General features: G+C 39.1%; 1 protein-coding gene across 1 annotated transcript in view; it reads left to right on the top strand.

Annotated features, from left to right (window-relative positions):
* The window catches only part of LOC126273386 (neural-cadherin), a 432,448-nt gene that overhangs the window by 267,802 nt on the left and 143,993 nt on the right, over positions 1 to 20,653 (top strand). The window contains exons 20-23 of the mRNA XM_049976939.1: positions 727 to 1,077; positions 4,768 to 4,881; positions 15,001 to 15,187; positions 18,749 to 18,938. Coding sequence (XP_049832896.1) covers positions 727 to 1,077; positions 4,768 to 4,881; positions 15,001 to 15,187; positions 18,749 to 18,938 — 842 coding nt within the window. The remainder of the gene's footprint in view (positions 1 to 726; positions 1,078 to 4,767; positions 4,882 to 15,000; positions 15,188 to 18,748; positions 18,939 to 20,653) is intronic.

Genomic DNA, 20,653 nt, shown 5'->3' on the forward strand with positions numbered 1-20,653 from the left:
AAACAGTTTCAGTCTTATAAATGTCCTTCAAAAACTCTAAATATGAAGCACAGCAATTTTTTCCCTTGAAATATATGCCAATCAGTATTGAATTCAGATAATAAAGTATAAAGTTTTGGGCTCCATATTTTACTGTTTTTGTGTAAGTTTCCATTGTTTTGCAGTAATCTGCCAAATCATGTTTGTACCATTCTTGTCAAAACTGGCCATGATATGTATGCAGTTGTCAGGAAATCTACATTAATCAAAACCAGCATATAGCAAAAATATTTTGTTTTAAAATTGATTTTTAAGCTACAAGATAGCAGAGGTGATTGAAGTCAATTATTATAATAATTATATATAATTAAAATATCAGTTTTTGACTGAGACTGATGTTTTCGTCAGAGTAAGGATTCATACCTCAGTGACAAATATCATGGCTTGTTTGTAATGCATATCATATCACAAAGCTGATGCTGCCAGAAACAATGATCACAGAAGATCATAATGTGTCTCAGTAGACAGCAGATAGGAAAAGATTGTGTAAGTTGATGGACAATTGATACTTCCCAGGTTTCCAATTTGAGAATACTTTAATCATTAATTAGTATTTGTTACTGTTATCTTTATCTAATCCTTTAAAACTAGCACTATATTTCTATGCATTCTTTTAGTGCCATGTTGTCGTTAAAACTAATAAGCCTTCTGGTTTGACTGCTTTTTGAAGTAAGATGTGTGTTTCAGCTGTATGATCTAGCGCACCCAGGACTCTTTCGGAACAGTGTCGCTGGCTGTCCTCAAACAGAAGCACTATGTGAAGCACAAGATGCTACTGCTCGTTGCTGGGAACATGGTTCTTGTGTGGGTAGCTTTTCACAAGCCCGCTGCAAATGTGAACCGGGATGGACAGGACCTAGTTGTACTGTTCCAACCATACCTGCAACTTTCAGAACTCAGAGTTATGTGAAATATGCTCTCTCTTTTGAGCCTGACCGTTTCACCACACAGGTGCAGTTACGGTTTCGCACTAGAGAGGAACGTGGTGAACTATTCAGAGTTAGTGACCAGCACAATCGGGAGTATGGTATCCTTGAGGTTTGTGTTATTGCTTATCAACATTTTAACATAGTTTACCTGCCTTTATCGGTTGCATTAGACAGTTACCAGTTTCCCAAGATGATACAGTCCATAAGAGCAAATTTAATATTGTGTATGATAGGAGCAAGTCAGAAATGAAGACTATGAGGTTTTACCTAGCATTGAGAAGGCATATTACATTAAACACAAGAAAAAATTCAGTATCTTAGAAAATGTAGATTGTACAGACATAGAGGGAAAAGCGCAGTGGAAACACTGAAAAGAGAGAGACAGCATTTGATAAAAACAGAGGAAAATTATTCCATCTGTTTCCCATTTTTCTTTGTATTTCTCTAGTTTCTGTTCCTTTCCACCACATTGGTATAACTTTCCAACTTCTGAGTCTCATATATTGTAGCCAATTTCTGATACTGAGTCATCTTGTCATGTTGCAACTTTTTGGGACCATAGTTCTCAATGTTTTATTGGCGGCAGGAAGTGCATCTGGCCACCCTCTGCATCTATCACTGCCAAATCTGTAATAACATGGCTGACCACGCGCTGTTGCAGGACAAGGCCCAAAGAATGAAAAAGTTCTCGATGTTTTATTAATATAGTTCTGTTCAATTTTCAAGTTTTCACATAGTTTCCTTCCACATTTATTAAATATTCTAGACTATTATAGTTGTTTCATCCCTGTCTGCAGAGGACACCTCCGAGGAGACTAACTTTTTTGAAGATCCGATGGACACCCTGTCTCACTATAACTTGAGCATAATTAGCTGCTGTCAGTGGCTGTTGTCTGCTAGCGCTATCACTCCATCACGGAAGAATGGCACACTTCTTCTTCTGAATCAAAACTGTGGTGATCCACTACAGTGTATATGTGACCCATCATCCACCTGCTTCAACAGATGTCAACAGCAGATGACACATTGCACAGTACCTGATAGGACAATGAGCAAAAGCAGACCAAGAGTTGGAGTCTCTCTCTCTCTCACTCTCTCTCTCTCTCTCTCTCTCTCTCTCTCTCTCTCTCTATCTCTCTATCTCTCTCTCTCTCTCTTGCACATCCTTGCTGCAGCTCGAGGTTTTCCCCAGAAAGAGACACAACAGAAAAGTACTCCCTGATGGGAACTCCCCTCATAGACACTGAGCAACTTGCACCTCTGTTTAAATGAGATAACATTTTCTGAATGTTAGCTCGGGAGTGTTTTGTGTTAGAAGAATGGACATTTGATGGCGTGCTGTAACGGTGCTCCAGAGAGATATGAGTGAAGTGAAGACAACACCAAAGAATTAGTACTGCACATTTTGGTTGAGCTGTAATAGCTGGCACCTGCAAGCCTCATCGAGAGCTAATGACAAAGTGTGCCATTTGCTCTTTATACACATCACATTTTGCAACTGATCTGTATGCACTGTCAAGCAGCTTCATTTTCTCAGCTTAATGCTTTTGCTCAATTGAATCCCTTGTGTTAATGTCTGCAGCCTGTTGGAGAGTATCACTCTTGCCTTTCTTGCTTTTTAATTATTATTAGTAAATTCCTACAGAGTGTGTTATTTTACCTGCCTGTTTCTTTTGAGCTTCAAGTACATTACAGTGTTACCTGCACCCTCGTGGGTAGCACACCATTTTCCTCACCTCTGTAATGAGGGTATTTAATTGTATTGTTTGTGTTGCATGTGATTTGCTTAGAGAAAATTCATCTGGGGTCACTTCGTCCACCTCCTTTCATATTACAAGTGCATAATAGTGTTTTGTTGTTACAATAACATTGCATGTGTCCATTCTGCTCATAACTGTGATCCGACATATTAGTCTAAATTACGTGGAACACCACAAGCGTGTTTGCAAGTTATAGAGTGCTTAGTACCTTGCTGATAGGGTCATGTGTGATAAACGGTGTCCACACCTCAAACTGCAAGCACCCATTGTGTGTCACCCACTGCAAACTGTTCACGGTTTGGCATCTGTCCTCTCTAAGCCAAGTACAGATGGCCCCTTGTAATCCTATTGCGTGCTCTATATTATATGTAGATGTGTCCAGTTCCAATAAAGGAACTGTGAGAACATTTCTGTGTCCATTATTTCACCCTGCAGATCTAGTCCCATGTCTGCCAGAGTACAGCGCAAGCTGAGCTCACAAGTAACAAAATAGTGTGGAACTTATCTCCCACAATACACACCATTTAATTTCACAACCTCTTCCTTTCAATATAATTATTGGGGTCTATAATTATTTCCATGGCCCCTCTGTATAGCCTCTCATAGTATCCACTTGTGGCTGCCAGTACCTGAGTCTTATCAAATGGAATACAGTGGTGATATGGCTGCAAATCATGTTCCAAGACTGTGTGTTTCTACCCTTCTGCCATTTCTGTTGTGTTGGTCTGGTCATTTTTTGACCATACATTTAGTAGTACCAGGTTTCATACCTCCAAAACTACACAGTATCCTGTAAAGTCCTGCTTTTTTTAGTGATTTGTGGGGATCCTTGATCGACTTAAGGTGTTTTTATATCTTCCAGGTAGGTCTGTAGATTGCAGCAATATTCCATTTCATCAACATCTTTCCCATTAGGTCAGTAACATCTTTAATGAATGGTAGGAAAACCCTGGATTTTTGCAGACACCTATACATTACTGTAGTAACCTTATAGTAATTGTGAAAGGAAACTATGTGTGATAACTTAAAAATAGTGCAGAACTTTATTCGTAAAACATTGAGAACTCGTCCTAAAAAGTTGCACCATGAGATTAAGAACTTAGAAAGTTATACCAGTGCTATGGAAAGGAATAGGAACCAAAGAAAAATGGAAAAAAAAGAAAAAAATAGGAAACAGAAGGCATAGTGTTTCCGTTTTATGAAATGATGTCTTTCTCAAAGCAATGTTTCAACTTCCTAAAATTCTGAATCGCATCTAATGCAGGACATTGTTAATTTATAGTCTATACTTTATTGTTATATGAACATTAAAGGGTTTATCTGCACCTGAGTTTCTACTTTACTTGTAATATTCTGTTTATTGCAACAAGATGGGTGGTCAGTTTCAGCAATAAATGTTGTCCCTATCTAGCAGCAGAAATTTGAATTGGAATCACTATATGGAAGCAGCAGGACAGAAGCAGATTTAGTTTATAGGGACAAATTTCTCAGAAAATAATAGAAAATATATTGTATGGATGTGCAAGTAGTCCAAGGAGAAAAATTAAAAGTTTTGTAAATTATAGTACATCAGCATTGGATTTCCCGATTTCATAATTTATGGTGTGTGTTCATTTTTAAAATTGGTTAAATGCTTGAAATTGAACATTTGGGGCATTTTAAGATATCTTCCATCAACTAACTGTACTATGGCTCAAAAAATAAATGAATAAAATTAAAAAGAAGACATGGGATCAAAGATGTAAATAATTCAAATTGATGCTGTTAGATAGGGACAACGTTTATTGCTGAAACTGACCACCCATCTTGTTGCAATTGAAAGAAGCATTAACTAAGGGGCTGTATCACCGTCACTGATATATTGCAAAATTTTAATAAATAAATTGCATCTAAAATGATCAGTATCAGAGGAATAGTTGTAGCCACAAAACCGAATCTAATCAGAGACATTTTTAAAAAAAGTCTTGATATTATTTACCTAATTTAAAATTATTTTTTGCAAAGTCATAATATTTGATTACATGTTATTACCTTTATAGATAAAAGACAGTCGACTTCACTTCCGATATAACCTCAATAGTCTGCGGACAGAAGAAAGGGATATCTGGCTAAGTGCAGTCACTGTGGATGATGGGCAATGGCACACAGCGAAGGTAACTCCACAATAAATTTCTGTATATGATCTTAGAACCTATTCATTTATTATATATTTGTGTATTTGTCAAATGAAATCCTATGTAGTAGATGGTAACAATGATGTCAAGAAAATGTAATGAAACTGTTAGTAATTTTCAGGTGGCTAGTAGTTTTCAGATGGCTGGTGAGTACTTTCCATGTCTCAGCTACTATTACTGTTTATTGCCTTGATGTCTTATTGTCTACAGAAGTACCTCAGAGAAAGTTCAAGGTAATATGCAGAAGTCTATCAACCTCCGGGTGCTTACTACTTCTCTATGCACTTGTTTTGAATTAAGTCATTACGAAGTTTAAGATATGGAGAGTTGAAGTCAAATTTCATATAAACTATTCGTTATTGTACCATATCAAATACAAACTTGAAGGGCAATATCATTGCATCTAGTTATTAACTGTCAATAAGCTAACTTAAAAGTATTTAATACAAATGTTCTCAGAGACATTCTGCAACTAGCTCATAGTTACTATAGGGGGAATACAAACTTTGCATTTGTTCCTCTAAAGATGAAAACTTGGATGAAAATTATCACCTAATGTTTATTAATTCAGTCAGAAAATTATTTCACTTGTCAAAAGTAAAAGGCTTGTAATAACTGGAAAAATGTTAAATATCATAGGAGAGAACATTAAACTCACAAATTGTTTTACATTATCAGTGTCATATCAGTACCTAAAATTAGGGAAAGACAACCCCTCACCTATAGAAGACTGATCTGTGGAGCATAAAAACAAACAACAACCACCAGTGTTCATTGTTGTGACTCGCCGATCATTCAAAGCGCCGCCGCGCAATTACACGCGTCCTCTACAATCGCCAGCCATGCAGCAGCTGCGTCACCTAAGTGGCCAGCCAAGCAGCGGCCGCTAGACTGGGACTCAGTGCTCATTCAAATGCTATCGTGTATACATGTCTTGCTTGTCAACTTACTCTGTGACTTATATGTGTTGTGTCGTTCTGAAATACATGTGTTAAACGTGAAGTTATAACAATTGGCAACGAGGTAGTGGATTTTTCCTTTTCATCGTTGACCCACAGGTTTCCATGTCTACTGTCGAGCAACTATTGCTAAATCTTCTTGAACAGCAAACGCTTCTAACAGCGGCGATTCGCGATTTCGTCATGGCATCAAATGCAGGGAGTTTCTCGTCGTTGGCTATACCTCCTTTTCCTCCTTATGATGAGATGGCAGAAGACTGGTCTGATTACGAAAAATGTCTTCGACAGCACTTCTTGGCATTTCATGTCACGGACGAACAACCATGTAAGTCTCTGTTCCTTTCCTGGATTTCACGTCAAACGTACCTGTTGTTTCGCAATTGGCTCCTTTTAAGGATCCAGTGTCTTTGTCCTTTGCTGAAATGTGCTCACTTCTGTCTGTCTATTTTCAAAAGCAAACACATGTGGTAGCCTCCCGTGTTGCCTTTTATCATTGTCAAAAAAAACAGCCACGTCAATCCTATTGCGCTTGGACTGCTGAACTTCACAGCCTCGGTCGAAAGTGTCAATTTGTTATTGACGTTCACAAAGAATCCTATGCCAATTCCATGGTACGGGATGCTATTATCCGGTCGGCGCCCGACAAAGAAGTTCGGCAACGTGCCCTTCAGTTGGCAAATCCGACTCTAGATGAAGTTCTCTCCATTGTGCAGTCTTTTGAAATTTCTCGCGCCGCTGGGGTGCAAATAGAGGCTTGGGGTGATGTCGGGGAAATACAACCTCTGTGCGCTGTTGACGACACGTGCGGCGCGTCCCCGCCGGCCGATGTGGCCGCAGTGCATCCCACGTGCAGCCTCGGCCTAACCGTAAACAACCCGCTAAGAAACTGCAGCGAAACCCCCAGCAACTTCCTTCATGTCCACGGTGTTTTACAAAACATACACGCGAGAATCCCCAACGTCGGGCTGTGTGTCACAATTGCAAAAAGAAAGGTCATGTGTCTTCCGTTTGCAAACCTGACCGCATACATGATTTTCATGAACATGACGCTGATTCTGATTCTGTGTTGTCTGTCAATTGCACTTCTTCCCTTTCAGGGAAGTTATTCCTCACTGTCCAAATCCTTGGTCGAGATGTTCACATGCAGGTGGATACCGGTTCTGCTGCCACTATAATTAATTCTCAGACATATCTTCAGTTGGGTTCTCCACTTCTGTCACCCGGCAATTATGGACGTACAATAAACAGAAGATTTCTTTCTTGGGACAGTTTAATACTGAGGTATCTTACAAATCCATTGTTCGCACTGTTCCCATATTTGTGGTCGACCAGAGCAAAGCAGAAAATCTTTTTGGTTTCGATTCCTTTTCGCGTTGTTGGGTTCTCTATAGATGACTCTGTCAATATTGTCTCTGATGCTATTCCTTATGCTCAACTGAATTCCTTGTCGACGACATTTTCGTCCCTTTTTTCTCCTGGGGTAGGCCGTGCAAACGACTTTGTAGCTCATATCATGCTCAAACCCACTGCTCGGCCAAAGTTTTTTCGGGCTTTGCCCATTCCTGTGGCCGTTCGTGATTGGGTAAAACGGGAGTTGGATCATCTCACCACTTCAGGGGTCTTGCTTCCTGTCACTTCCAGTGAGTGTTCCTCTCCTGTCGTTGTCGTTGCTAAGCCAAATGGTGATATTCGTCTCAGTGGCGATTTCAAAGCCACTGTAAATGCTCAATGCCTCATCGTCACTTACCCTATGCCCCGTCCTGAAGAACTGTTCACTAAACTTGCTTGGGGCCAGTATTTTTCTAAAATTGACCTGTCAGAAGCTTATCATCAACTTCCTCTCGACTCTGCTTCCCGGCAGTTTCTGGTCCTTAACACGCCTTTTGGCCTCTATCAATACCAATGACTGCCATTCAGGGTTGCTAGCGCCCCTGCTCTCTTTCAGCGATTCTTGGAACAATTATTGCTCCCTGTACCTGGGTGTATCAATTACATGGACGACATTGTTGTCACTGGCTCCACCACTGAAGAACATCTTCAAAATCTCCGTGCTCTTTTTCATATCTTACAGACTGCCGGTCTTAAGTGTAATCTTCAGAAATCACAATTTTTTTCAGGCATCTATCACGTACTTGGGGTTTCAACTCTCCTGGGATGGTATTCGTCCGCTTCAGCAAACTGTCGCTGCGATCGATGCCCTTCCTCGCCCTACATCTGTTAAGGAACTGCAGGCCTTCTTGGGGAAAATAGCATACTATCACAAGTTTTTACCGTCTGCGGCTTCGGTGGCTCAGCCGTTGCATCTCCTGTTGCATAAAAATGTGCCTTTTCACTGGTCCGCGTCATGCGATGCAGCTTTCCAGAAATTGAAGACTATGCTGAAACAGACCCCGTGCCTGGCTACTTATTGACCTGGCCAACATCTTGTTCTTGCCACAGACGCCTCTCATTACGGGATCTTTCTGACGGTTCGGAACAACCCATTGCTTATGCCTCCAAAACGCTCACGGATGCCCAACAAAAGTATTCTCAAATTGAGAAAGAAACTTTGGCCATTATTTATGCTCTAAATAAGTTTGGTGTTTTTCTCTATGGCTCAAAATTTCATCTTGTTACTGATCACAAACCACTTGTTTCCTTGTTTCATCCATCAACGTCACTTCCCGACAAGGCTGCACACCGCCTCCAGCGTTGGGCTCTTTACTTGTCTCGTTTCAATTATGACATTCATTTCCGGCCAACAGCTCAACATGCAAATGCTGATGCTCTGTCCGCCTTCCCATGGGTCCTGATCAGGCATTCGATAGGGACGAACTTTTGTGTTTCCACCTGGATGTTGCCGAGCAGCGGGTTGTGCACGGGTTCCCCATCACTGGGGACAGGCTGGCGGCTGCTACGGGTTCTGACCCTACCCTCTCCCAGGTTTTACTCTGTATTCAGAAGGGTTGGCCACATCGCCCGTCTGCTAAGACTTCTGATCCGTTGCAGAACTACTACGCTTTGCGCTACCGCCACACGGCTAGGGATGGTGTTATCCTCCTTTCCACTGACAATGCTTCACCGCATGTTGTGGTACCTGCATCTTTGTGTGCTTCAGTCTTGCGCCTCCTTCATCAAGGGCACTGGGGCGTGTCTCGCACAAAATGTCTGGCGCGCCAACAACAAACAGTGTTCACTGTTGTGACTCACCGAGCATTCAAAGAACTTCCGCGCAATTACACGCGTCTTCTACGTGCGGTGCTGTCTGCCAGCCATGCAGCAGCTGCGCCACCTAAGCGGCCAGCCAAGCAGCAGCCGCTAGACTGGGACTCAGTGCTCATTCGAATGCTAACGTGTATACATGTCTTGCTTGTCAACTTACTTGCTTTTTTTTTCCTAGTGAAAGTACACACAGCACAGTCCTGTGGCTACACTGAAACTGATTATTGACAATCAGTTATTGAAAGGGGTTGATAGAGATGGGGAGGGTTAGGGAAGGAAACAAGGAGAGGGTAGGGGAAAATAGGCAATTCTTTTGCCATATCACTCAGCTGCAGTACAACACAACAAAAAGAGGTACAGAGGGTAGAGCATAAAACAGATATAAGAAGAGGGAGGGGGATGAAGGGGGGAAGGAGATAGACACTGGTGGGAGAAGACAGTGCCAGATCTGCATGAGGAAAGGCAACTGCTTTCAATAAGCGATCATCAATAATCAGTCTTTCTGTGGTCAAAAGACTGTTTTTGTAGTTGCATGTATGAATGTGTGTGAATGTGTGTACTTTTACTAGTAAAAAGAGCAAGAACTCCAAAGCTACTGTGAATACGGTTTTCTGTTATGTATTCTTGTGCTCCACACATCAGTCCACAATAGGTGAGTGGTTCCCTTTCCCTTATTTTACATGCTGTTCCATCCACATATTTTCACTTTTTTTTTTTTTTTTTTTTTTTTTTTTTAGCAGAGGCAAAGCAACTTCTCCCAAGAACAATTTTGTTTATATATTTACTGAGGAGCCTGCTCTTCAGAGTGCAAACTGCAACCATGTACCATCTCTACTTTATACTTTTATTGTCATCTATTTTCAGCGTGTGTTGGTCCTTTTATATGCTGTTGTCTTTTCCATACCCAAACTGGTTTCATTTCAGTTTCATACGATATTATTTTTCTGTTTATATGTGCCAAGTTGTTGGCAGAGAGTGTCCATTTGCTTAATTAAGTATGATTGCAAGGTTTATATCAGTCAGTGTTCACACTGTTGTTATATATTGCCTACAGTAGTTTCAACCTTTTGATCATTATCAGTAGTCCATAATGTGTCTTGGCCAAAAGCTACATCAGAGGCTGTGAGGAGTGAACATATTTTCAGTGACAGTCTGCTATTTGAGTCCTTGAAGATATGTTTCCTCTTACCATCCTCTAACACAGCAATTGGACAAGAAACATTATGGGTTATTGATAATGCATATCTTGACATAAAATTTGAAACCAGTTTTTCAGAAATAAAAATTGAGAGAGCAGTGACTGATATAAACTTTACAGTCAGAATTAATTGTCTCTTCATTGCAGATCACTCAGTCAGTGGAAAATTCCATTAGTCACATTCTGGAAAGTCTTCTGTAATATAAACCATGAGTCCTTTCTCGTCTACCAAGTGAAGTGACATAGTAGCAAGACAGTGAACAAACGTTGAGGAGGATGGCAGTCCACATCTCAGTCTAGTCATCCATATTCCTAAATCACATCTTGTGTGGCATAGCACATTTTGTTTGTGGACCAATGCGTACTCTGTGTGCGTGCATGTGGAAGGGGCATACACATTTGCATGCATTTGCGCGCGCGTGTGTGTGTGTGTGTGTGTGTGTGTGTGTGTGTGTGTGTGTGTGTGTGTGTGTGAGAGAGAGAGAGAGAGAGAGAGAGAGAGAGAGAGAGAGAGAGAGAGAGAGAGAGAGAGAGATATATATATTCAATATGCACCAAGGGATGGTTGAGGTGGCACAAATAAAAGAAAAATAGGAGAAACAAGCCTGATGTAGTGTTTAGCTGGTGTTGCAGTACTCCTCTTGTGAGGCTTAGTAAGCACTGTGATACATTGTTGAGTCTCAGTGCCACAATTCTTTATCTTGAACTCTTCATGAAGACTTCTTCTATGGGCCATTCAAAGAATCATGTCCACATTTAGGTTTGATTCAAGGAAGGCAATAAGCTGAAAGATAAGTCAGCCACTGCACTACTGAAAGAACATACTGAATGTAAAGTTCTGAAGTAGTTTTTTGGAAATAGAAATAAACCTAACATATTTTGTATTTGCTTGTCTTTTTGCTATGCAATTGTTCTCAAACAGTGCAGGGAAACCATTGGTTAGAAATATTTCGTTGTTTCAAATTGTAAATTTCACATCACATCTTGAAGATGCGGTGGTTGTTTTTTCATTATTGGTCAAATTTATTATGATATTTCAATCTTGAGCATCTCACTGGCCATTGTTCAAAGAATTTACAGTGAATTAAGAGTGTGAAATCTGTGGAAAGCAGAACTTGGCAGTCTGAAATTGGCATCTACCTCCACTCCATTGAGAGGTGAATAAGCCACAGTGAAAAATGATCAATCCAGCTCTGATTTAAATCCACAACCTTTGGTTTTCAACACTCAACCCTTTGATCACTAGCCTAGATGTGAATCTGGTCCCCCTTGCTGCATTCTAGAGGCACTTTTGAATTATGGCAGCTGCTCACCAGGTGATAATGGCACCATTTTCACAACTCAAATTTAACTCATCATAATTCAGACAATTTGTACCAAATATTTATAAATTATATATAAAAACCTTCCTCATGAATCAGCGTATCTATTTGTCAAAACCAAATCAAAATAACTACAGCAGCTCCTGACAACCTGTGTATGCAGGCAGACATGAGCTAATTACTTCAGTTTATACATGTCTACAGAAGAAATTATGAGCATGTGCTGAAAAGTAATGCCTGCGAATTTTTTATGTGAAAATTGTTAATGCTTTCTAAATAAAACAAATGTCATTAACATTTTTACATGTTTATTCTTCATGTCTGCATATGTGTTTCTGAACAGTCACCTTGGTGATGATTACATTTCCCCCAATGAGAGACCAGTTTGTTGATACCATCACTCTAGAATGGTTGTTATTGTTGACAAAGCCATAACCTCAACTCCGCTTCATCGCCATAAAAGTGAAGTCCTCAGAGGTGTTTTTTAAGTTCTGGAAATGGGTGAAAATCAGATGCAGCCAGGTCAGGACTATTGGAGGGTGATCAAGGACAGTGAACCCAAGATTTTGATTGTTGCAGACATCACAGTGCTCATGTGTAGTATGACATTGTCATGCTGAAGGAGAGGTTGCTCCATCTGTGGATGAACTCTTTGAATTTGAATGAAATTCTATCACAGCACACTGTAATTATGTTACACACAGTCATGTTACACACTGCAATTCGAAGCTGTCTAGTGACAGAGGGCTGCAAATATGCAGACACAAATAATGAAGATGTAGAAAGTTAATAATAGTTGTTTTATCTTAGGAGTTTTCCCATCAAAAATTTGGAGGCGTTTCACTCACTCACTCACTCACTCACTCCACCGCCCCCCACCCACTGTTTCTGTTCAGAGATGTCAAGTAGGTGATTGAGTCATAGTTTTTACAGAGTGTGCAGTGCAGTAACACAAGGGAAGAGGGGGTGAGAGCAGGGAGAGAAGGGACTGGGAGAGAGAGGGGAAGGGGGAGGGGGAGGAGGGGCACAAACATGATGTGCAATGTCAGTGAATTTAATTGCAGCTAGATTGTGGGTGCCTAATGCAGAGGAAATACCCTTTCCAACATTTGGTATGCAGTAGGCTTCTCTTATGAGACTGTATCACTGGGAGTGCCTGAGTGTCTCAATCAGCAAACAGTAGAAACCACCTCTGGCAATAATTTGTTGTCAAGGACCACTGTTTACTATTACAGAGTAAAACTGCATAGATGGACCACACTGTTGCAAATTCTCACCAGCTCAATGCTAATGAGCAGCTGTGTTATTCAGAACCCCCTCTTCTGTGTTGAGTGCACAGGATCCAGTGCACCACACATGTGTCTATTCACTGAATTTTAGAGGATACAAAGATTGGCATAGGCACAGTATTACCACCACTATACACTCTGAGCACTAAATAAGGTTAGCTGAACTGAAGGTGTAAGAAAGCAGAAAAACAAGAGGTGATGCATTCCACTTGCTAACAGGTCACCATTCAAGTGGGAGATAGAGATGTTCTTGTGTGTAAGATAATACATGTGCATAGTTTGGCAGTACTGAAAAATCCAAGGTCATTCTTTTCCAGCACTGCGATTCATCTGTTTGTCTGCAGCACCCTGCACAGAATCTACACCTTCAGCAAGAGATGCATTACCACATTGTGTCTGAATTGTGGAAGAATGAATGAACACTTCAAGAACAAAGAGGTGCTTAAGAAATCCCTCTCCCCACCCCTACACTCTACCTCTGTGTCATCTGATCCTGACCTCACTTACGTTGCATACATCTGGTAGATTACTGAGCATGACATGCAAATCTTGGACTTAGCTCTGACCATCCTCTGAGCATTGTGGGTAGCAGTTGAGACTCATGCATATGGATTGGTTCCCAATGTTTTTGAAGTCTCGTGTAGTCCACATCACAATATGTCAGCACTGTCAACACGGTGAAAGATGGTGCCATGTGTGAAGTGATATCCCTAACTCAGTTGCTCATGAGCAAATATTGTTATGACTGCATATTATCAGTGGTAACTGTAGTTGTACAGGCTTTGAGTGAAGATTGATGCAATAAGTGTTTATATCTATGAAATTTTAAATTGCACCAGTTTTATCATCATACTAACCTAACTGTTGAGGTATGGCCATCTAACAGTGGCCCATTAAGTTCCAACCCCCACAAAGTGCTCTGTGAATCATAATCCATTAACACTGTCTATAAGATGACCATCATTAATGTTGAGAGTCAGTAGCTCTAATTGATTCTAAGGCCTATGACATTTTGGTGGACCATAAAGAGTTTTTCATTTCTAGTAGTTGTTATGTTGCTGTGAGTAAATGCTAACTTGTGTCAGTAATTGTAAACGAAGTGTTTCTAGCGCAGTTTTGTTGTTGCAGAAGACTGATGAATCCAAAGCTTTCAGAGTAAATATTAATTTAACAAAGCAAGAAATTGTAGGCCAGAAAAGTAGTCATTTGTTTATTTATATCAGGAGGATGTAATAGATAATGGTGTATCAAATGTGTTAAACTCAATTATTAATAATTTGCAACTAATTCTTAGAAAAGCCTAATCCACTCAAAATTTCTGTAGTTGTATGACACCACCTCAACACATAATTATTCACTGAGTTTTTTCCTTAAGTATGTATCTCCATTGAAACTTAAAATGTCATTTCTCAACATAATTAACCTTCTTACCAGTATTGTCGGACATTGTTGCAGCGATATTTTTCCAACAGAAAAACTATTTTAGGATGTTTCTTCTACCAAGGATTCCTTACTGTTTTGATCTTGGCATCAGTTGTGTACTGTCATGACCTTGAAGAGTTTCTCAGAAGTCCAGACACACAATCTGAAGGAATAACATTGGGCCTGTATAGAGGATGTGGCAAAATATGAACTTCCAGTAGATTTTAGGATATGAGAGGGGGGGGGGGGATCCTTTTTGTGAAGGAAAAAATACCTTTGCACTAAAGTCCCCTAGGAAAATTTCACATTGATAGTTTCATCTCCATCTCCAGAATAGACTGTAACAGGCACTATTAACTATTTCACTCTCCTAATGGTGCTCCAAAATTGACCTATTCTATCCCAAAAGATTGTGAAAAGGTCTTTAACACCAGACAGTAGAAATTTAATCAACTGTTTGGGAAGAGAGGACATATGTCACTATTTTGAAACTCAATTTTGCTTCTGCTTCATGATCAAGAACCCACACTTTTTTCTCTCTGGAGGGGTGTGTGTGTGTGTGTGTGTGTGTGTGTGTGTGTGTGTGTGTGTGTGTGTGTGTGTGTGTGTGTGTGTGTGTGTGTGTGTGTGTACATTTATTCCTTATTGCTTTATTCCTTATTGCTGTTGTACTATTGCTACATTTTTTTTTTTCCCCCCCACAACAGGTCTCCCGGTATGGTTCAGCAGCTACACTTGAGCTTGATGGTGGAGAAGGACGAAGATACAATGAAACATTTATATTTGAAGGGCATCAGTTACTTCTGGTAGACAAGCAAGAAGGTGTCTATGCTGGTGGAAAAGCTGAATACACAGGTGTACGAACATTTGAGGTTTATGATGATTATCAGAAAGGTTGGTAATGATGTCAGTAGTACTAATTTTTGTAAGAATTATATAAATACCCCACATACCTGCCCTTAAAGTAAAATGAAGTAAGAAAAGATGGTGATTGCTTTTACCATCAGTGGAAGGCATTCATCCACAAAGTTCTTACATGAAATTATCCATCATAGACGCAACTGGGTAGAATTGTCTTTATCTTCTGTCAGCTAGAATTCTTGTCTTTAGTGTTGTTATGTTGCTGACGAAGGAGATGATGAAATAGTTAAGTCATTGGTGTGTTATTTGGGAAGAGTGGGGTTCCAATCCCTGTCTGACCATATTAATTTGGGTTTTTGCTTGTCCCCATTTCTTACAAATAAGGAACTAGTCCTTTCATTAAGGCTACAATCAATTCTTACCTCATATCCTTTTCCAACTAGTGCCGCATTTCAATTGACAGTGAAGTTATTAGACGAGACCCATAATTTTTTCCAACAGGAAAATGAAAAATACAACTACTATTTTCCTCTTGATTCAGATGAAAGACCCATGTGTGTTCACCAGGGGGAGGGGAGTGGGAAGATTAAATATCCATTTTTTTAATATGTAAATGAGGTGGTCAGTTTTGACAGACATGATGCCACAACTACTACAATCTTATAGGTAACACAAGAAACATATATCAAAGAATTGATTGTTAGCCACAGTATATGAGGGTTCTGTAATGAATAAGAATTCTGTATTGTACTCTACATTCTGAGGGAGAGGGTCCTCCCTTTACAGATGATTGTGTACCATTTTCATTAAAATTGAACTTATAATTATCACTATTATTGTTGTGTTGTGTATTTTTAGATAATTATCTGCCTCTATTTTTGTTTGAATTTATGGTGAGACATCATTTAGCCTGTTAGGATTTCTGTTTTAAAATAGCTAAACCCCAACAAAACATTCAGTATGAAATACAAGTTGCTATGGTGTGGTTTCTTTTGATCATGCTATAGAAAACTGTACATTCACTTTCTAACCTGACCAGTTATAAAATGCATACTGTTTGTTGGCTAGAGAAATTTGTTGTGAAAAAAAGCCAAATTACATGCCTCTACAGGTTGCATCAAATGTTTTTCCAGTATCAGGTTTTCTAGTGTGTTCATCTTTCTCACTCTTACCTGTTCACTTTGGTGCACTCCATGCTCAATTTTAATTCTTAATTCCATAAAATTATCACATCTATTCAGAACTCCTTATGTACATGTCCAAATGTGATGAAATCTGAGCTCCAAACTTCCCTTAGACTTCACAGAGCAGTTATTTTGCTCATGTAATGTGTGTGAATGTATTGTCCTATGATTAGCTGAGGACTATCAAGGCTGATCCTGTGTCTTTTATATTGGACCCATCACACCTTGAATAGATTTTGTGACCAATTTATTAAATGGGGGAATTTAAAAAGAAACACAAACAACAAAATAATCCCCCCTTTAAATAACTGAATTATCATAAAACATTTTCCCAGTATCATAAACTGGCTAGTTGCACTATAGAGATTTCCCCTACTAAGTATGATTCACTCTCTTTGTGCTGATTTAATTCTCACACTACCAATTACTCAATGACTCATGTATGAAGCTTATCCGGTCACCGCTGTTCAACTTACATAGGTACTATGCTTCAAAGTTATCACTGAGGTGTTCTCATTGTGCACCCATGACAGCTTTAGCAACCATTGTAGTCACATTTCATAATATTACTCTAAATACATTTAAATCCATAATTACTATCAATTGGTATTCACTATTTCCCATGTTGCATGTTGACAAGTGATGCATTTATCTTTCTCCGACTATCATAGTACCAATCATGTTAGACACATCTCAGTAACTGAATGTACTTCAATATTACTCAAACGTTATCCTTAAGTTCCATTTAACATACAACCTAGAACATGGCTCACAAAAAGACTTTAAAAAGACAATTTCTGTGCCTACGGTCAGAGGAGTCATCATTAGTAACTGAACCCTTGGTGCAAACACCAGGTATCTCATAGTTATTGTGGTAAGTGGGCCAGTGGTGGTACATGGCTGCAGCAAAGACACCAGCGGACATGTCTACAAGCTGCACTTTCTCCTGGTGTAGTTGTAGTAAGTGTCACCATTATTTGTGAGCCAGTGTCTATGTCTAAACTCACGCCTGCCCAGCTGAGCTCACAGGTGCTACAATACAGCTGAGCACTTTGAGTCAAATGACAAATACGAACCCACTTCATGCCACTCAGTAATTTTTCCCAGAAATAGACCATTTTAATGATACTAGTAATTTATATTCTCAACTGCAAGGTTAATTTGAAATAATAATGTTGTAGCTGTCTGAAGTCTGATATGATAACAACATTTCCCCTTGTTTTGAATTTTTTACCAGTATTACAGTAACAATGTTGGTTTCACTTATAGTCTGTTAATCAAACAACCGCATCTGCATTGACTCAGGGACACTACAATTGACTATTGGAATGGAAAACTACACAAATGGAACACAGGTGTCACCTGTTTTATAACATGACATCCTTGCACAACAATAATAATAAATACTAACTGTAAAATTGAACCATACAAATTCAGTGAATCAATCGTGTGTCCATTGGTGCATTTTCTATTCATATCAAGGAATAATATTTGTCTATCCTGTATTTTGTCTTCGTGTTTCATTGACATTTGAGTGTTATGCCTTCAGCAGATTTTATGTTTCAAAGACAAGAAAGAGAAAGGTGTCAATAACTAATGATCAAGAACATGGCAGTCGAAACTGTGGCACTAAACATAAATATTTAAGTTGCCAGAGTGGGACAATGTTACATGCCAATTCATTCTGGTTGATCTAAGCTGCCCGTTTGTAATTGCTAATAAGTTACCACTGTATTACAATATCATAAGTGCAATCAACTTGTCTTGAAGGATTTGTTGACATGATATTTCTCTGCAGGCCAAATAACACGATAGTTTTCATCAAAACATGTATCTGTGTTGGAAGCATCCAAATAAAGCCATATTTCCTAAGACTTTTCCATGTTTATAAAAAAATTAGCAGTCTCAGAGTCACACTTATGAAAAATTCAGTGGCTGTAAAAGTGTTACCTGAAAATGGCTTACACCTGCCTCTGGTGTTTGGTCTGTAGATGCTTCATTCAGAATTTTTCTGAATGAAGCATCTACAGACCAAAATTCTTATTTCTGCTCCCTCTTTGTCTCTAGAAGTCTGTTCAGTTGTTTTCAAATGCACTGAGTGTCAAGGTGAAATTACTTAATAATTATGTAATATTTTCCAATTCTGGTACGTAATAAACAAAGAATTATAAAGGAAGTGAAAACTGATACGTACTTTTATCTGTTTTTCTGGCGTTCCTGGTTTACCCAGATTTGTTCTTTGAATCTTACAATTTGTGTAAATCACTTTGATAATCAGGATGAATGCCCACAGATTTTACAATACAGTTATGACTGAACAACTAGGCCATTCGTGCAATCTAATATTGCTAAAATAGCAAATTTATTCTTTCAAATGAGAATGCAGAAAAATGTCTTCTAAACTTGACAGGTTGTTTGGATGACATTCGACTAGAAGGCAAGCATCTTCCTCTTCCTCCAGCAATGAACGGAACACAGTGGGGACAAGCAACAATGGCACGGAATCTGGAACGTAATTGTCCATCAAATAATCCCTGTGCAAATGTTTTGTGCCCAGATCCATTTGAATGTGTTGACTTGTGGAATGACTATGAATGCACGTAAGTATATTAATATATTTTTCAATTCAGGCCTTCATCATCTAATAAAAGTCTACCCTGATATCCACTTAAGATAATAAATATGAAGTTTTTAATTTTGTGCAATACTGTCTACATTTTTATTTCATGATCATGGAACTATATTTCCATGTAGTTGTGGCGATGATTAAATTAAGTTTGCAATATCCTATACCTTGAGCTAAATTCTCAGATGCATATTACTAATATTTTTATTCTAACATTGCTTTTACAAATCAGCATTAATGCATCTTCATAACATAATGATCATATTAATATTTCAAATGTTGTTAATAATGCCATCGGAAAAGCCCAGACATGACAGCTGCTGAGTTTCAGGTGCTTCATTATTTTGGTTTTGCCCACAACTTTTATATTCATTTGCTATCTAGTCTTATAATGTTTAGCATTAAGTTAGTAGTCTGAAATTCACAAGATTTACCAATGTGTTATTTGTAGTATCACCTTGATTCACTGTAGGTGACAGGAAGACTTTTTAAACGAGATCTCAGGCTGTACTTTGCAGTTACATTTCTCCTTGCTCTCATTGATATAGCTTTCATATACCAAATTACAGCCAGCTGCTGTGAAAAATAGTGAAACTGATTTATAGTTTATGAAATGTAGGAAATAAAACTAAAGTTATTGCAAGATTAGATAACTAGGATCAAAGACTGAACTGCTGCTCAGTTAGTTAGATGCAAGTTCCTATAAGCACACACAACAGGTAACATGCAGAATTATTCACAGATGAACACATTTTTTCCTGAGCTAAAGTGACAACATGCCGGCCATATTTATATGAAATGAGTTTGGTACAGAAGGAAGATACTACAGATGCCACAATTAAATCTTGCTACTTTCATAGTACTTGTTCAAAGCCAAGCTTTCATAAAAAACACACACACACACACACACACACACACACACACACACACACACACACACACACACACACACACACACACACACAAAATTGTTCAAGGCAAACTTACTTTTCTGGTATTACTGTTATTCAAACCAGATCATACATAGGACAATTAATTTACTGATCAAGACATGCTAAACTTACTGGCAGCTCTTGCTACATTGTTGTGTACCAGTGTCTGCAAACAGAGTTTGTGTATCTGTAGGGATACTAAATAATATTTACTTAAAGTTCAATCACATTCTGACTTTACGAAAGTTATTTTGGTAGCTTTTGTGTGACTAATATCTCACCTTCTTTTAGTACGTCCCTAGTGGAGCACATCTAATGAGATCCAACAACAGGATAGCATTCAGTCTCTGGGAATACAAGACTTCACTCTAGACTAAATGGGTCACTTAGTTCGGCTACTTTTTAGTATGGATTTTGGTGACGCACTACTGTGCATTCGTGCCTGTCACACATCTACTCTAGCACAATGATCTCGTGCTGTAGCAGGTGACGTGTCACCCAACAAAAATCCACATCATGAACTGTATGTGTCCAGGGGCAAGAGTCTTCTCTGTCCTGCACTTTTTTTTCTTTAAAGCATGCTAAAGGAAGTGTCCAACTTCTGGCACTTCCTGTGCTGACACCGAGCTGTCCACACAATGAATGCACAGATGTAAAAGTCTTTTGGTGTTAAGTTCATGTTTTATTTAGTAAGACTAAATGGCTTGCCATAATGCTACACTGTAGGTGCACAACCCTTTAAGACACCAATGGTGAG

Source organism: Schistocerca gregaria, chromosome 5 (genome assembly GCF_023897955.1).
Source record: "Schistocerca gregaria isolate iqSchGreg1 chromosome 5, iqSchGreg1.2, whole genome shotgun sequence".
Classification (NCBI taxonomy): domain Eukaryota; kingdom Metazoa; phylum Arthropoda; class Insecta; order Orthoptera; family Acrididae; genus Schistocerca; species Schistocerca gregaria.